Source organism: Echiichthys vipera (genome assembly GCF_963691815.1).
Source record: "Echiichthys vipera genome assembly, chromosome: 13".
NCBI classification, from domain to species: Eukaryota; Metazoa; Chordata; class Actinopteri; order Perciformes; family Trachinidae; genus Echiichthys; species Echiichthys vipera.
The window spans coordinates 24,084,061-24,101,341 of record NC_139838.1 but is presented as its reverse complement, the minus strand read 5'-3'; the positions used below and the strand labels follow the sequence as shown (position 1 = coordinate 24,101,341).

At 42.1% G+C, this 17,281-nt stretch overlaps 1 protein-coding gene across 2 annotated transcripts; it reads left to right on the top strand.

Moving 5' to 3' along the window:
• The first annotated feature begins 7,755 nt into the window (after window positions 1–7,755).
• Window positions 7,756–16,952, top strand: mbpa (myelin basic protein a). Of its 2 annotated transcripts, XM_083925838.1 has the most exons (7): window positions 7,756–7,989; window positions 10,001–10,096; window positions 11,416–11,442; window positions 13,229–13,249; window positions 14,706–14,789; window positions 14,903–14,923; window positions 15,907–16,952. In XM_083925838.1, exons 1-6 carry the CDS (start codon window positions 7,870–7,872, stop codon window positions 14,903–14,905), a joined length of 351 nt encoding a protein of 116 aa, XP_083781964.1. In that variant the 5' UTR covers window positions 7,756–7,869; the 3' UTR covers window positions 14,906–14,923; window positions 15,907–16,952. The 2 variants fall into 2 exon arrangements, with proteins under 2 accessions (XP_083781964.1, XP_083781963.1); XM_083925837.1 differs by lacking the exon at window positions 14,903–14,923.
• Window positions 16,953–17,281: the final 329 nt, after the last annotated feature.

The following is a 17,281-nucleotide window of genomic DNA, read 5'->3' as shown; positions in this document are numbered from 1 at the left end:
TTTTATAGTTGTCTTTTGAAGTTGGAGATAAGATCAACACCTCCTGCACCTGAGACTCTAACTGCCATCCAATCATGATTATCTAGTTTACAGTAAACATGTTACGGACAGGCTACACGGTGGTGTAGTGGCTAGCACTGTCGCCTCATAGCGAGAAGGTTCCTGGTTGAGGCCCTTCTGTGTGGAGTTTGCATGTTGTCCCCGTGTCTGCGTGAGTTTTCTCCAGGTTCTCCGGTTTCCTCCCACAATCCAAAGACGTGCAGGTGTTCGGTTCATTGATGACTCTAAAATCACCCGTAGGTGTGAATGGTTGTCTCTGTTTGTCTCTATGTGCCCTGCGATAGACTGGCGTCCTGTCCAGGGTGGACCCCGCCTCACGCCCGATGTCAGCTGGGATCGGCTCCAGCGACCCGCGACCCCGGCAGGGACAAGCCGTTGAAGATGAATGTGTGTTATGGACAAATATTAAAGTGACAGAAGTACATTATGACCATCTATGTCAAAATGACACATAATGTATAGAAATCATTTTCAGATGGCTGCCACAGATGATGGATCGTCCATTTCACCCCCAAATATCTGAAATGACATCCATTTGTAGTGTGTCGGGCTTTTCTTTCACACATCTGATGCTGTGGTGAACCTCAAAAGGAGAATGCAGCGACAGAAATAGAAAAACAACAACTGATGAATGCTTAGAGATAATCGACTACTCTTCTTTTGACATTTAAAATCAGAAAAAGTCTCAAAAACATCCTCTGAGCCTCCTTTTGAAACAAGAGAGCGAGATATTGTTGCGATGCTAAACAAACGATAGCATTATGCCCGAGCCCTGTGCGGCGGCTCCTGCCAAATGTTGATGGAATCGCTGGCATGGACATTTGCATGGAGTTGTTTACGGGCCAAAAGGCTCGCTGTGAGGACGCGCTGTGGGAAAAGCAACCATTCACGTCTTACAGCTGATCCTATTAGTTCAAACAATGGGGAATTTTCAGAGACAATGAAGACACAACATGCGTCAGATAATCAGCTTTAAAAGGTACCGGTTCTCTGCGAAATGAGACACAATTAGATGTTTCATGGACGGGAGGAAGTGCAGAGACTTCACTGGATGGTGACATCAGCTGCTGAGTGTCGTAGCCCTGTTGTCATCTGGAGGCTGCAGGGACTGGATGCGACACGAAGAGGTCATCTGGGGTGACGGAGACGCACAACAGCACAAAGGCTTTTCTCTCTCAAGGACAATTATTGGGACAAGATCTGAGATCCACGATTCCCATTTTACCTTGAGTCACTGCCTGATTTTTTTAGAAAAACAACTCTTACAAAGTGATTTGACACTTCAACAATCAACTTATGTAAAACGATCTTATATAATCTGCAGGCTTCGAGGCTTTAAAGCTTTCAGAAATCTGTCAGTGAGTGAAAATAACACGTCTCTGCTGTGGTGCAACAGCAGGGTCCATCTTCAGGCTAATTTATCGTTTCTGACTGAAGAACAAGTTTGATTTCCCACCATTTTGAATAATTTTGAGTCTTTTTGTGGTTGTTTTACATCTATTTTGAATCATTTTGAGTCTTTTTGTGGTTGTTTTACATCTGTTTTTAATCATTTTGCACCTTTTTGTTGTCGATTCACACATATTTTTAATCACTGCATCTTTTGTTGTCGATTGACATATACTTTTAATCATTTTGCACCTTTTTGTTGTCGATTCACACATATTTTTCATCATTATGAATCTTTTGTGGTCGTTTTACATCTATTTTTAATTATTTTGCATCTTTTTGTTGTCGATTTACATCAATTTTTAATCATTTTGCATCTTTCTGTGGTCGATTGACATATATTTTTAATTATTTTGAATCTTCTCGTGGTTATTTTTAATCATTTTGTGTGTCATTGTCGTATTTTTGTGTCTATTTTCAGTCATTTATCATGTCTTTATGGTCGTTTTGCATCCCTAAAGTAAAGTTTTGTCTCTTTGTGGTCATTTTTGGTCATTTTTGGTCATTTTTTGTATAATTGCGGTCATTTAGCATCTCTTTGTGATAATTAGGTGTTATTTTTCTAGTAACATTTAATGAGTCAGGGCCCCTTGGCCTGTTTCCAGTAGGCCCGTTCAGTAATCCATCCATGGTCATCAGCCTTCTCCAAGTCTACAAAAGACACATAGACTTCATATTGTAGAAAAACTAAATCTAGGGGCTCCTCTTGACTCAGATGACCTTCAGTACTCTGTAAATAAAAATGTGACAGCATTTTCAAACTCATTCTGGGAACTTCCTCCAGGCTGATGGTTGCATTTATACTCTGAGGTTTCAGAAGTTATTCAAATGTTTTAATAATTACTGTAAAACGGTCTTCCATGTTGACTTTCTACACATGTAACGGGACAGAGGAAGGCTTTCTCTTTCCCTCTCTCCAGCAGCAGATGGATATTCAGCTGCCTCTCTGCGTGGGCGTCTTCGGTCTAGATCGACATTCCTGCCGGGGTTCAAGGATATCTCCCGTGTTTGTGTCCCACAGCTCTCTTGCAATGGCCACTATTGTCTCCCCTTCACTCAGCCTCGACCTTCCAGTCCCAGGAACAAATCCAAGACTCTTCTGGACACAAGGGCACAAGCAGCGTGGTCAGCCCACCCTGTGCATTCCTGTACCCTACCTCTGTCAGGCCCGTGGGTGCTGCGCCGAGGCTCGGCCCTGCAGGACAAACAGACGGAGCACTGTGTACGCGGCAGAGTGGACAAACATGTCTCTTCCATTTTACTGTGTTTATACAGGAAACTATGCAACTATGTTGCCTCCAAAGACTGATATGATATGGGCACTCATGTTTAGATGAAAGCTTCACCCACTTGCATATTCGAGATTCCTCCGCGGCTGAGTTCAAATAAAGACCTCAAGTTCCCTAACTGGTGTTTTAAGGTCTGTATTATAAGGACCAACAGCTGCTTAACTTGGTGCTCCGAAGATCTGGTTCGATAGTTTCACCAAAACTTCTCCAATTAATGTAGTTCATGTGTAACTGAGTATTGTTTTACTTCAACTTGCTCTGAATATACTGTTATATTATATATATTTTCAGAATTATGACATTACTATATGTATTAATATAGTTACTTTTGTGGTTGCTTGCATCCCTGGAAGTGTCCCTCTGTCCATCTGTCCGTCTTTTCTCTCTCTCTCTCTCCTTCTCTTCCTCTCTCCGGTGCAGACAGATGTCCGTCCTCCACAGAGCTGGGTCTGTCTGACGTTCCTGTCTGTTATAGGGAAGGTTTTCAACGCCACCGTACTCTACGGGGGAATTGTTGGGTCTATGTAAATCATAAATAAGTCATAGAGTGTGGTCTTTACCTACTCTGTAAAGTGTCCTGAGATAACTTTTGTTATGATTTGGCACTGTAAATAAAACTGAATTGAATTGTTCAATATCTGATGTTAGCATGTTAGCATGCTAACATTAGCTCCTGAACACAAAGTGCTGTTGAGGCTGATATGAATTAGTTTTGCAGGTAAGTTTCCTACGTAACAAAAGTGCTTGTGGGTTATGTTACATGTCTGGTTTTTGCTCTTAGGGACTTTGGGGGTTTTCATTGCCCTCTGCGTGTGTCACATAATGTAACATAATGATATGAAAAGAGTCAGCTCGAGCATAATAAAGTGATGCTAATAAGAAAACCAAAAGCAAGGGTTTCGTCTGAGGAATAAATCTTGACTTGTCCAGCTGCAGAGAAGAGAGACACGTGATGAGACCCTTCCAGCTTTATCCTGTAATGCAGCTTAGCGATACCACAGCATGACAGCGGAGCAACTACCCAGAGCATGATGTTTTCCATTTTCTATCTCACTTCAAGGATTAGTACACAATACCTATGTGAGTCCATTAATGGAAAGCAGGTCAAGTATTCTTCATTGCATGTCTCCTATTATACGGCTGTTCACATGCATCTGTAGAAACATGGAGTCTGTCGGCCACGAATCAAATCTCCTGTCTCTCTTCTACCGTCTCATCTCGTCTGCTCTCTTTGTGATATAAAGTAGAAATGTTTGGTGTGCTGGACTCCTCACAGTCTTCTCCTACCCTGTTTAATACAGAACACGTGCATGTATTTAAAGTAGTTCAAAACCTGCCTGTTGGGAGCGGACCAGTTGCTTAACCTCCAGTATTACAGCTCAAAGCTTAGAGCTCATCCAAACAACATCCCACTCGACCAGTGCTTGGTGTTACGAACTAGTTTGGTTAAAGTTAAAGTCGTATCACTATAGTCCTTACCTGGAGTGAGCTGACCCACTGCGCATTGTGACATATCAGTGACGTCATTTTTGGACGTCAAATTTCACTCCACTGAAGGTTTTGTTTTGTAACGCCAGGCCACGTCTTTTTTTTCGACATTAACCAATCGTCCAGTGTTGACGTCCATAGGACCTCCTTGTAGGGGCTATTTATAGTCCAAATGTGGTCATTTGTGGACATTTTTCCAATATCAAATTTAGATTATTTTTAGGCTACTCCTATAATATTAATAATAACATGGAACTTTATAGGGTCACAGACCTTATGGCCTCCATTCAGCGAAAGGCGGCCATAGGACAGAATAACACAGATGACTCTTGTGCAACATACCTGCCATGACAAAGATGCATTGCGTTTACGTGTCATTTGCTAACAGCTAACTATTTGGGACAAGGCCATTTTCAGAAACAAAAGCATTGGGAAAGTATCATCGCTGATGCTTGAAACGTTCGAGTTTGCTATAATGTAACATCTCCAGGCTCTTTTTGTTGTACTTTAGCGAGCGAAGGACAGCGATGTGTCAGGCCTTTTCCTCCCCGTCTGTTTTCTTCAATATTGGTTTAAATAAATAAACAAAAATGCAAACAACCCACAGTGTTTTCTTCCTATCCCAGAATGATAAGCAGGTTTAGCTCATGGCTATGTAACAGTACACAACGCACTCCTAAAACTGATTTACCATAGATCGCAAAAGTTTGTGTTCAGCGCTTCCTTTGGTCCTCAGCAACACACTCGCCAAGTGTGAAGTCTTTGGGATAAATGGTTGTTGTGAAAATTGAAGGACAGACAGACAGACTCCTTCCATTTATTTAGATTATTTGTTTCCTGATTGTCGTTTTAGTCCAATTGACCCCTGACTGTTTTACTGACACTTGCATGAGTCAGAACTTTAATCCCCAGTTTATTCCAGTTTCATTTTCTGTTGTTAAAATGATTTTGTGCTGCATCACAAAAGCAGCAGGATACAAAGAGATTTCTGAAATGCAGCCGTACTTCCACCTCTGAGATGTTCTTGGCTTTCTGCGATATGAAAACAGACGAATCTGTTGCCACATAAGTTTTGTTTTTGGTCTCTCAAAGTCACTTTCTGACTTGAAATTGGAAGCAACCCTAACAAAAAGTCATCTGTTCTAAAATATTAATATTCTGATGCTGCGTGGGTGTTTTCTAACACAACTTACCCTGCAACAAGTCACGCTTTGTTCGCTGACTGCTGCAGCCACTGCGGGTGAAACAACACATCCACGACAGCCTGTAGAGTTGAAACGTGGCAAATTAAATCTGAAGTTACACAGCAAAACATTCAAGAACATTTGACATCATGCATCTCAAAGACCGACAACAACAGAAACCTACTTCACCTTTGAAACATACGAAACAATCTCCGCTCAAAGGGCTCTTCATCACCTGTTCTGCACCTTTAAACTGCATCACACAGTCTTCATCAACACATGATGTAGTTAATTTAACTGAGGTTCAGGAACAAGACCCTACCCCACTCCCTTCACTAATTCCACCGCTCACGCCTCACAATTAAACAACCTGTGTCCCATTAACGCAGCATCTGTGTCTCATTAACTCAACTACCTGTGCGACCTTATATATATCCGTGTCTTACTCTCTCTCTCTCGTTCGTCTCAGTTTTCACAACCCTTTCCCGGGAAACCCTGTTCTCCTCCTCTCTTCTCCTTTTTCTTTTAATAAGACAGCAGCTCAGTCGTCCACACCACAAAAGAGGCTTCTGGACATGAACCCGGGGGGGGGGGGGGGGGGGGTTGATGAAGCAGCACACATCAAGGCGTAACCCCACTCTGAGCCACGCTCCCTGGGCAGGTGTGACATCCAGACACACCTCAACCCGCTTCGCACCATTCATCCCCGACAATTGACCCTCTCATCATTCCCTCGACCCCTCTTTTCATCCCACCTAAACGCACCCTCACCCCACCTTCTTGCGTTCCCCGGCTATTCCTATTAAACTTCTCCAATATCTTAAAATGGCTACTCTTGTTAGTGAATATAATATTATATACATATAAAGTGTGGTGAGTTTTCATTAGTCTGAACACTTTTCCCTTAAATGTTGAGCATGACAGTTCAGTCGCTTTGGTCTTGGGAACAACTGATTCTTCACTCATTTTGCCCATTTTAGGGTTTGGATGGTCCATTATTAGGGGCGGCAGTAGCTCAGTCCATAGGTGACTCGGCTGGGTCACTGTGTGAACCATTAATTGAGCGTGGGCTGGTGGCTGGAGAGCTGCCAGTTCATCTCCTGGGCACTGCAAAGGTGCTGTTGAGCAAGGCACTAAACCCCCAACTACTCCATTGGCAGCACCCTCGCTCTGACATCTCTCCATTAACTGCATGTATATAGGTCCTGTTTGTGCATGTGTGTGTGTGTAACATGAATAATAACAGAGTGAAAAAATTGAATTTCCCCTTGCAGGACAAATAAAAGTAGTTCTTCTTCTTCTTATGTTGACCTTTAATGGCCATTTAAAGGGCCGCAACATCAACAATTTGCATTTAAACAATTCATTAATAAAAACTGATTGGTGTTCTAGGCTTGGACTCCCTTGAAGTTCTTCTGCTTGCTGTCTGCGTTGTGGGGGAACTTCAGGGAATCTGCCATAGCACCCACGCACGATGTGTGGGTGCTATGGCAGATTCCCCCTTAGGACCTTACGGAGAGGAAGAAACAGGAAGTGAAACGGGGTGGGAGGAAAGGGCAGAATGCAAGAGCAAACAAGGAGGAGAGGGTAAGGTGGGTATTTATAGGAATGCCAGAGGTGCGGTTTAGGTGCGGTCCTGCTCCTGAAACTCTGCTGGATAGCTTCAATACAACCTAAAAGTTTGTTTAAATCTTTTATTTTTCAAGTCAAAAACATGAAGCATGTTAAGTTCGAAGCTCCATTTGTCACAAACATACAGAAACAGCTTGTTTCGAAATGAAAACATGAAAATCCCAACATGCAAAGTCACCGCAGGTTTATTTAATGCCTGTGCAGACGCAGACACTTGGCTCCTGTCCACAGGTCATCTTGCCTTCTGGGCCTCTCCGTATGTTAATGTGGGTGACTGTACGTCCAATTTAAACACAATCCATTGAGAAGATATATGAGGCCGATTCAACAATGGTCTCACAGTGCAGCGGGGCGGCTTTGCATCAGGGTGCGAGTGCAGACTCAGAGATAACCCTTGTTGTCCCTGCGACCGGGGTGAACCAGATGGGGAGAGGAACAATGGCCGGGCCCATGCGGAGGGCGGCAGTGACTGACACAGCCACTGAAGCTACGAAGAATGTCTGGAGCCGAGCCAGAGCCATGGACCTCACTGCTGCTGAAGCCACATCGCACCCCCCCAACCCCAACCCCACCCCAACCTGACCCTCCTCATGTCCCATGGTGCCCTGCGGCCGAGGGGATGACACCTTCAAAGACGGCCCCGGCACGTCACAGGAGCAGCAAACAGTCCCGAAGGAGCATCGAGTGTTAGTACTGTGGACTGGCTTGGAAGAGGACTACTGAGCGGACAGAGAGGTCAACCCCACCCAACCTCAGCACATAAAAGCATGGCTACAGCAAGCACCTCAGGGCAGAGCACCTTCGGGCTCGGAAGGAAAAAGAAGAACCCGGGTCTCATGGATCAGATTACCAAGTTCTTTGGGGGAGACAAAAAGAAAAGGAGCAAGGTGAGCGTCCGTGCATCTGCATCTAAAGGGACAGTTCAAGGTCTTATCTGCTTGAACTTCTCTTAAAACTTTTACCCACTGCTAGAAAACTCTAAAATTAGACCTGTGCTACTTGTTTTTTAGTGTTTTGGTTAAATAGGAAACGTTTGTTAGTGATTCTATAGTTAATTTCAGTTTACAGATCATTTGATTTATTAATTGAAACGATTATTCGCTTTTCTGTGAGTTAGATTTAAGATTTAGGAGTGTTTGCGACCCATTAAGTAACACACACACACACACACACACACACACACACACACACACACACACACACACACACACACACACACACACACACACACACACACACACACACACACACACACACACACACACACATACAAAGAAACCGTAAGATATGTCTGAACCTCTTCAACTTCTTCTTCCACAGCTTTTACAGAAAATAATAAATACAACTTATAATGCACTCACAGTGAGCAGAAGCAAGAGCAGTTAGCTGCTTCTTTTAAACATTTCTAAGTTTGGGCTTTTTGACGGCAGCTGCAACATTAAAGGGGAAAATTAAGAATTAAAGTATGTTATTTCCATGGCCGAGGAAAGTTGTGGTAATCTTTGGGGAAATGAGCTCAAAGCCAGAACACAGAACTTTAAAGTATAAAGTGTGGAGCTGCTTCATAGACTCTGAGTTTGTGGATCCACATAATATTCTTTATGGTTTTTGTTTGTTTACACACAAAGCAGCTGTGTTTTATTGTTCAGTTCTGAAATAGAAAATGAACTCAGTGTCATTTATAACATCTTTCCTAATTCTTGGTCTATTTTTACCTCTCTTTATACCCTTGTTTTTGGATTTGGAAGAGAGTTGTGCATGTTAAATAATATGTTTGTCTTGGACCATAGGGTCATTATAGGTCATGAATTTTGAAAATGGGCGTAGTTTCCCCCTTAAAACGGAAAGAACAGCACCGATGGCTCATTTTCCCGACTAAGAAACTCCTTAACTGAGATTTGGATTAGCGATTCTTTCATGTTGTGGCTGCATTTTAATATTTAGGCCTGCACTTTATATTTTATATAAAACAAAATACAATGCTACATAATTATAATGTCACTTAAAAAGAAAAAAACATGCTGAGAAAACTTCCAATCAAGTTTAACTTTTATATTTCTATTTAAGTTGATCTGAAAACTATTTCTTAAATTAATAAAAATGTCATTATTTAAACTGTTGACTGGGATCACAGCAGTTGGTAAGACCATGAATTTAAGGGGACAGACTTGTTACTTTAACATATATATATATAGCAGATGTAAGCGTAAAAATGTATGTAAAAATTACCACAAAACTTAAAAAAAAAGACGTTTTTCAAAGCTTTAACACATGCATTTTCTTGACTGCAGCTATTCTTCAGTTCAGATCTTTTATCTGAGTAGATCGGATCAGTCTCACTCCATCTGTCAGTCTGGCCTCTGCTGTTAAAGTATTTTGTCTCTCACGACTTGGTGGTAAACTTACACAGGGCATTAAATCAAATTAATAATCTACAATACTGTAAATGCACTACCACCACAGTGCAGGTGCGTTTAGTTTGTAATATATTAGTGTCAGGTATCTGTATACGTGAAAGGTATCTTTACGTTTATGTTACTTTATTTACTTTGATGAAACAGAAGCAGAAAATGCACATTTGACATTCGTTGTGTGACACAGCAGAGACGCTCAGATGTGTGAGATTGTTCTGAAGGTTGTTTTATCGACAGTGTGTCTTCCAGCTACACCTGATAAATCTCTTAAACACGATAGCACACTTACTGTAAACTCGTTCACGCTCTTTCTTTTTAGGATCCTAATTGCCTCAAATTGACTGCATATCCCAAAAATGCTACTGTGAGACTTGATGCTCAGTAGGGTCTTGTCATTTTTGTACTAACTGTAAAACTGTTGAGTTACTTGGTGCTGTCGTAAACACATGCAGTTGCTTTACCTGGCCTCTGTTGATCCTCACAGGGGTCGTTCAGGGGTCACCTGTCCACCTCACCCCAGCAGTCCTCTGCTCGCCGCCGGACCAATGAAAATGCTGTGGTGCATTTCTTCAGGAGCATTGTAAGTTTCTTGGATTAAACGGTGTCATGTCGTATACATCACGGCGTACATTACATACATGGATTACTGAACAAGCCTGCCAGGTACGGGCCCAGGCGCCCGACCCTGCGGCTACAAAAAGATGCAAAGAGACAACAATATAACCACAAAAAGGGTCACAACAGGAAAGAAGAAACAACTACCTACTTAGGGAAGGTTTTGGTTGCCGTGGGGGAATTGTTGGGTCTCTGTAAATCATAAATAAGAAGAAGAATTACTTTATTTATCCCACAACGGGGAAATTGAATTTTTTCACTCTTATTATTAATCAACACACACACACACACACACACACACACACACACACACACACACACACACACACACACACACACACACACACACACACACACACACACATGCAATTAAGGAGAGATGTTACAGCGAGGGGGCTGCCAGTGACCAGCGCCCCGAGCAGTTGGGGATTCGGTGCCTTGCTCAACAGCACCTCGGCAGAGCCCAGGAGATGAACTGGCACCTCTCCAGCCACCAGTCCACGCTCCATACATGGTCCACACAGGGACTTGAACCAGTGACCCTACGGTTCCCAGCCAAGTCACCTATGGACTGAGCTACTGCCGCCCCATAGAGTGTGGTCTTTACCTACTCTGTAAAGTGCCCTGAGACAAAATAACCACAAAGACACAACATGACCAAATCTAGACAAGAGACACAAACTTGATACACAACAGCACCTCCCTCTGACAGGGAGCTTTAACGGCACATGAAACACACTCAAATTTACAAACTCCATAACAAACGTGACCATAAAGAGACACAAAGTGACAGAAACGCACCTCAGAGTCCGTGTCTTACTCCTGTGTAGGAAGGATGATGGGGCCTGTTGCATGTCTGTGCCCAAGCGTCCATTGTCCCATAATTCACCTCTTCAACATGTACATGAAGTCATTTTTCGTTGCGTCATGCAAACATGCTGAGTTTTATTTAAATTGTGAGCTCAACTGAGCTTGATGTATCATGAGACTATGAGTCGCATTAGCCGGAACGTAAAGCAAAACAATGTCCTCTAATTTACAGCCGAACTGAACTGTACGTTTTCTATTGATTTAATTTGTCTCTAATTCTTGGCATTAAAGTGCGGCAGCGTCTCCGAGCTCCCTCGGTGATTACAAAGCTGCATGACTCCTTCATTAACATACAGATAAAAAAAGGAAAGTTTCAGTCGGCAGCTCAATGATCTGTTTATTTCCAAATGGTGTTTGTTGTTCTGTTTTCCTGTGCAATCAGTCATTGTGTTGTTGTTGCTTGGTGTCTCTCAGGTTTCCTCTCCTCGTCCTAAATCCAGGGTGAGTCTCACTTTTCCACAATATCTGTTTTGTTGATCATTCCCAGACGTGAAGCTGCAGGGTGAAGATGCAGACCTGCACTGATCATTTACTGCGGATCACTGTGTAGACACGACTTCCTTTTCTATAAGCCTACTCTTGTTCTCCATCATATTTCTCAATGTCAAATTCAACAGATTTTTTGTTTGGGGTTCATTGGATACCTTTAAGTCATGATGTGTGGGATTTTAAAATGGCACCACCCAGCGGTAGTGTCACATAAGATGCTGTGTCAGACATCTACCGTGTCGCTAGCCCCGTCTCCCAGTGTATCTAAACCCAAACACTTCAGACAACTGATAAACTGCACAATTACCATAATACTCACCTACATTGTCTTTTTTTTTTTTTTACAAACAAATATGTATGATGATTAAACCAATGCTATATTTAAATGGCAAGACTAAGATTTGACAGCCACACTAAACACATGTCAGCATGCTAAAATGTTCAAAATAAAATGCTAACATAGGCCTACTGGTGTTTAGCAATGCTGTCCATCTTTTGTGTTTTAGCATGCTAACAGTTGTTAGGTTATTAGCAGTAAATATTGTTTTTTAGCTAATGTTTGGTTATTTAGCACTTAATCATTTAAACTAATGTTTAGCTATTAAGCATTAAAGACTAGTTTAACCAATTAGCACTATACAGTTTTAGCTCATCTTTAGCTATTTAGCATTTAACAATAGTTAGCTATTTAGCACTAAACTGTTTTTTACCTGTTTAATTATTTTGCATTAAACACTAGTTTAACTAATTCACACCAAACCGTTTAAGCTAATGTTTAGTAAAGTAACACTAAATCATTTTAGCTAGGACTGTCACTAGGACACCATTAGCACAAGTACAGAATGTCATTAGTTTAACAGGTTATTTATTGTCATAAACCAAAGTCATTACGCTTCATCCTGTAGAAACATGAGCTTTATAATGATAATCCATCTCATAGATTGGTGATATTTCAATGGGTAAATGAACATTTTCACTCTGTTTTTAAAACAAGATAAAAAGTCAGGAGATCATGAAAGTGAATTGGCTTCATCCTCTGGGGACCATGAACATCTCTACAAAATTTCATTGCAATCCATCCTTAAGTTGTTGAGATATTTCATACTATTAGGGGCTAAAAGACATGAACATAAATGCATCTTTTCAGGCACTGGCACACACATTTTTTCCAGCTTTGGGTTACCGCATCTGTGCCCCGCAGAGACATGCCTATCAACAAGTAAAAGTTTGTATTTGGACTTACTTTAGCAAGCATTGGCTACTCATACGTATGCAACCACGACAACAAAACAGTTTTTTCCTCCAGAGGGGCAGCAAAGGATAATTAAGCCTTTGCTCAGGCAACCTTAGCCCAGCCTCTCTGCACCACGTCCTTACTGTGGGGCAAATCTGAGAGAAAGAGAGAAACATTGTTTTATATACATTTTCTCTCCAATGATTTCTCCTTTTTTACCTTCCCTGTCCACTGAAAGGGGAAACTCTTGTGCAGTCATTGATGCTTCATTTTAATAGGACACAGACTTCATTGTGAGCTGGCTAGATGAAGTATATACCTATATTAGTGCTCACCAGTGGAACTGACATCATTTACTACCATTTACCACCACGTCACCGCTAATCTTGCCATATAATATCTTTAACTGTAAGATTCTCAGATGTGTTGAGGCGGATGCAGGTGTCATGCTCCCTGTGCCTCCTCGTCTCATCATGTCACTGTCTGTTTCTTTTTCATGTCCAGTGGAGAGACGTCTTGGGCTTGGTACGTCACACAAACTTCCCTTTATCATATAAAACAAAAGCCCCACTGCTGACTGCGCCGCTCTTTGTGTGCACCGATCCCATTTAGATCTGTCTTTGGAGAGCCCTTACGCAACGTGTCCTCTGTCTGCACCTAACATCCACGCTCGTCCCGTCTCTTTCTCACTCTGTGCTTCACTGCTTTCCTCCTGAAAGAGAAATATCTTCTATACCTGAACATGTGGAATCAAGGCGTATTTAAAAGAGCTGATTCACCTGCATTTAGAGCAGCAAATCTCTTTCATTCACTGGTCGATCAGTCGAAAAGATTGATTTATTCATTTCTGACGCACCAACACGTATTGGTTAATTGGTAACATCCATGACATTTCAATAAATTCTTCTTTGCTTTAATTCAGAGCGACTCGCTGCTTCTGGATGACTTTGAAACTGCTCAACTATTTATGAACCACAACCGGTAAACATTTTCTCTTAGGACCTCTTGGCCTGCATCCCCCTCCTCCCCCTCCTCCTCCTCCTCCTCCTCCTTCTCTTCCTCCTCCTCACCTCTAGTTATTTCTAACCCAACTCCATCCCCTCTGTGCCAGAGATGACTCACCGATCCATCTGTTTTGGCTTCCCACCGTCTTCGTGTGTTCTCATCTGTCAGGCGACCCCTGGACAGCCATGTCATATGTGTGTGTGTCATTAGACGCTGATTGCCGACTCGTGTCCTCTGTGTCAGTCAGTTCAACACGAACCCCTTGTCGTCCATTTTCTTCCCCTGAAGGTTGCTGTCATCTGAGTCTTCTCCTGTCACGTCAGGCATATTATTCTCTCACAATAACAGATCCAAGAACAGAAACTGTTTCTTTCACATCGCACCGCTGCTGTTGCAAGAGAAAAACACATACCTGCAGTTTTGTTGCTTTCCCTCAGCTTACAGGTGAAATCAGGGTTATACTGAAACTATTTTGTGACTTTTTGAGTTATATCATTTAGAAAAAAGCACACATCATTCCACTTTATTGTACATAAGGGACATTCAGCTTGCAGCAAAGAGCATTAAAAGCTCAATGAAAGGTTAGAGCCAAGCACCGAAAGTTCGATCCCAATGCAATTAGAGGATTGATGGTAAGCACAGACATGTGCACAAAGCGCAAACTGTGAACTAATAAGCAAGTACGCACTCTTTTCTTCATCTCTGAAAGACTAATTATTTGTGGCTGTGTGTTTTTTTTGTCCAACAGCAATTATTATGCATCCTATAACATTTTTTGAACAGTTGTTTTTGGCGTTTATTCGTGGGACATCTCTGACGCTCTGAGGGAAAATGTGTCTCATCTCGTAAAGAGAAAAAGGCCATTAATGTGACATGAATTACAGGCAGGTTAAAGGTTAAAGAAGAAGCATCAAACGTGCTTTAGAGCCCGGGTTTTTCAGGTCTCCATCTGTGCTTATAGAGCGTCTTTTTCTAGGCCTCGTCGCCGCGTGCCGAGAGCGCAAAGTCGCCCGTCAGAAGACGCAGAGACCAAAGCACACTGTCCAGGATCTTCAACCTGGTGAGCTTACCGCACGTTCACCTCCTTGATTTAGTCCACATTTCCCTCTTTCTGCCTGTAAACCTGGGCTTCATAAACACTGTTTCCTGTCTTTGTTTGCCCGAACGCAACAGTGATGCTCTCAGCAGAGATCAGTGAGTAAATAAATCAATACAGTATAACGATCACCATTTCAGTTTCATTCATCATCTTTCATCACCACGCTTTCACAGCAGCCTTTCATCATAACCAACTAATGGGCTTAAGAAAGACATTTTCATTTTTAAACAGTGACACAACATGTTAACCCAAATATTATAGGTCCCATATTGTAATAGTTAGATTTCCATTTATGAAAGTATCACAACTCTCAATCCACAGAGAAATGCACACAGTCCATGTGCAGAAACGTGTCTTTAAACGAGCCGTCGGGACGACAACTACAGTTGTGATGTCAATAATATATTATATAAAGGTAGAAAGTGCTGCTACAGTCGTTCCTAAGCCAAGAGCGTAGATGTGGAAGACCTGTAAACACTGACCAATCAGAGCAGACTGTGCGTTTTCAGGAGACAGGCGCTAAAACGGAGCGTTTCAGACATTCTCACAGGGCACATAGAGACGAACAGAGACAGACAACCATTCACACCTACGGGTGATTTAGAGTCATCAATGAACCGAACACCTGCACGTCTTTGGACTGTGGGAGGAAACCGGAGAACCCGGAGAAAACCCACGCAGACACGGGGAGAACATGCAAACTCCACACGTGAAAATAGGTAAATTCAGACAGAAAGGATGAGAAAAATATTGTTTCTTCAACATTAAATCATGTAAACATGTTGTATGAACCTGTAAATGAGCAGAATATGGGATCTTTAATTCCTCCACACTCATATTCATTGATAATTTTTCTGCAAACGCCATCTACCTCGACCCTTCCAAGGGTTTATTTTCAGCGTGGAGGATCTTCTTGAATCCCAATGAATGTGAATTATTCGACAATCAAATCTTTCCGCAACCTTTTAACTGAACCCTACAGCACATCACCCCAGATTGTTCTTAGATGCCCTCTCTGGGGATAGAGGGTTTCACTTCTCCGCCACCTCATCCTACGCTTATTTCTTCTTCTCTCCAGGGAGAAACCAAGTCCCGCCCCCCCCCTAAACGCTGGAGCACCATCTTCTAAGCTCTCCGCCAAGGACCAAACCACAAATCCAACGCCGATGGGACAAGACGAAGGAGGGGAAACAGATCTGCGAGCGGCGGACTCACAACCTCAAGAAATGTTAACCCACTAACACAAGCCTCCTGTATGTTTAGACTGCGACCTTGACACGGCGTGAAATCCACTCTCCGGGCCGGTCGGGTGGTCACTGTGCCTGTTTTTGTTTTAATCTTACCTCTACGGATATCTTGTCTAGCTGTTCATAAGAGGTTTGGTCACGCTTTTGGTAAAATGTTACTGTAAAAATCACCTATTTGAGTATCTTCTGATGGTGCTAGTGTCTGCTGTCTGAGGTTTGTTCATGGCAGATGTTTGTTTTTCTATTTGTCTCCCGTCAGCTGCATTTTGACACGAGTGATGCTTTATGTATCTCGCTGCTTTCTATAGAAACACGACTCACGCGCCGAACAAACGGTTGTTTTTGCGTCATATGTGAAATCTAGACGGAGAGTTGGCGGTCCTGTTTGCGCTCGAGGTGAAACGTACGTCGCAAAGCATTTGAAAACACAGCTGGTAACCTACAGTTAATGAGGAGTACGGACTCTAATATTGTTTTAATGTAACAGTTTTTGTTTCATTAAGTCTCAGTGTAATTAATTAACATGTACAGTTTAAAATCTATCAAAAAACAGAAGGCCCTTTTCGAATGCACTGTTGCTACATAATGTCCAGAGCTCCCTTCGTTCCCTTTTCTATGCAGCAGCTTTAGCATCAATCTCATTTATTGTGAGTTATTTGTTTGCATCTTAGATTAAGTTTGAAGTTTTAATGTTATTTGTGTTTGATTTCGAAGATGATTCGTTCGATCTGATGGTCAGACAGTAAGTGGTTCAAAGGTATAAGGCAGAGGCACCGAGATGGTTTGAGAAACACTGAAGGACAGTGTGTGGATTTCAAATGTTCTGACGCATAATTTGCCGATTTCGTTTTGTTCATAATAAATGACATTGCACTCTCGTTTGTACACGCTCTGTTTGTATGTTCACTTTAACAGAACTGAATGTAAAGGTGTTTTTTGCTGATGTGTTGGTGCTACAGGAATACAGGAGTGTTTTGTTTCCTTAATGTAAAACTATCTTTTAATGTTCAGCCTAACGGGAAATAAACATGTCATGTCTCTCAGTTATTAAATGTTTTTAAAACAACACGTTAGTTGTCTTTATTGCATAAATGTTTTCATATGTTTTAATTAGTTTAGCATTTTGGGAAATGAGCTTAGTTGCTTTTTTTTGCAGAGAGTTAAGGAGAAAACACTACTCTCATGTCTGTTTGGTGAATGCTAGCT

Coding starts and splice junctions, on each gene's coding strand:
- mbpa (XM_083925837.1), top strand. CDS start 7,870: ATGGCTACAGCAAGCACCTCAGGGCAGAGCACCTTCGGGCTCGGAAGG. Junction 7,990..10,000: donor ACAAAAAGAAAAGGAGCAAG/GTGAGCGTCCGT, acceptor TGATCCTCACAG/GGGTCGTTCAGGGGTCACCT. Junction 10,097..11,415: donor TGCATTTCTTCAGGAGCATT/GTAAGTTTCTTG, acceptor GGTGTCTCTCAG/GTTTCCTCTCCTCGTCCTAA.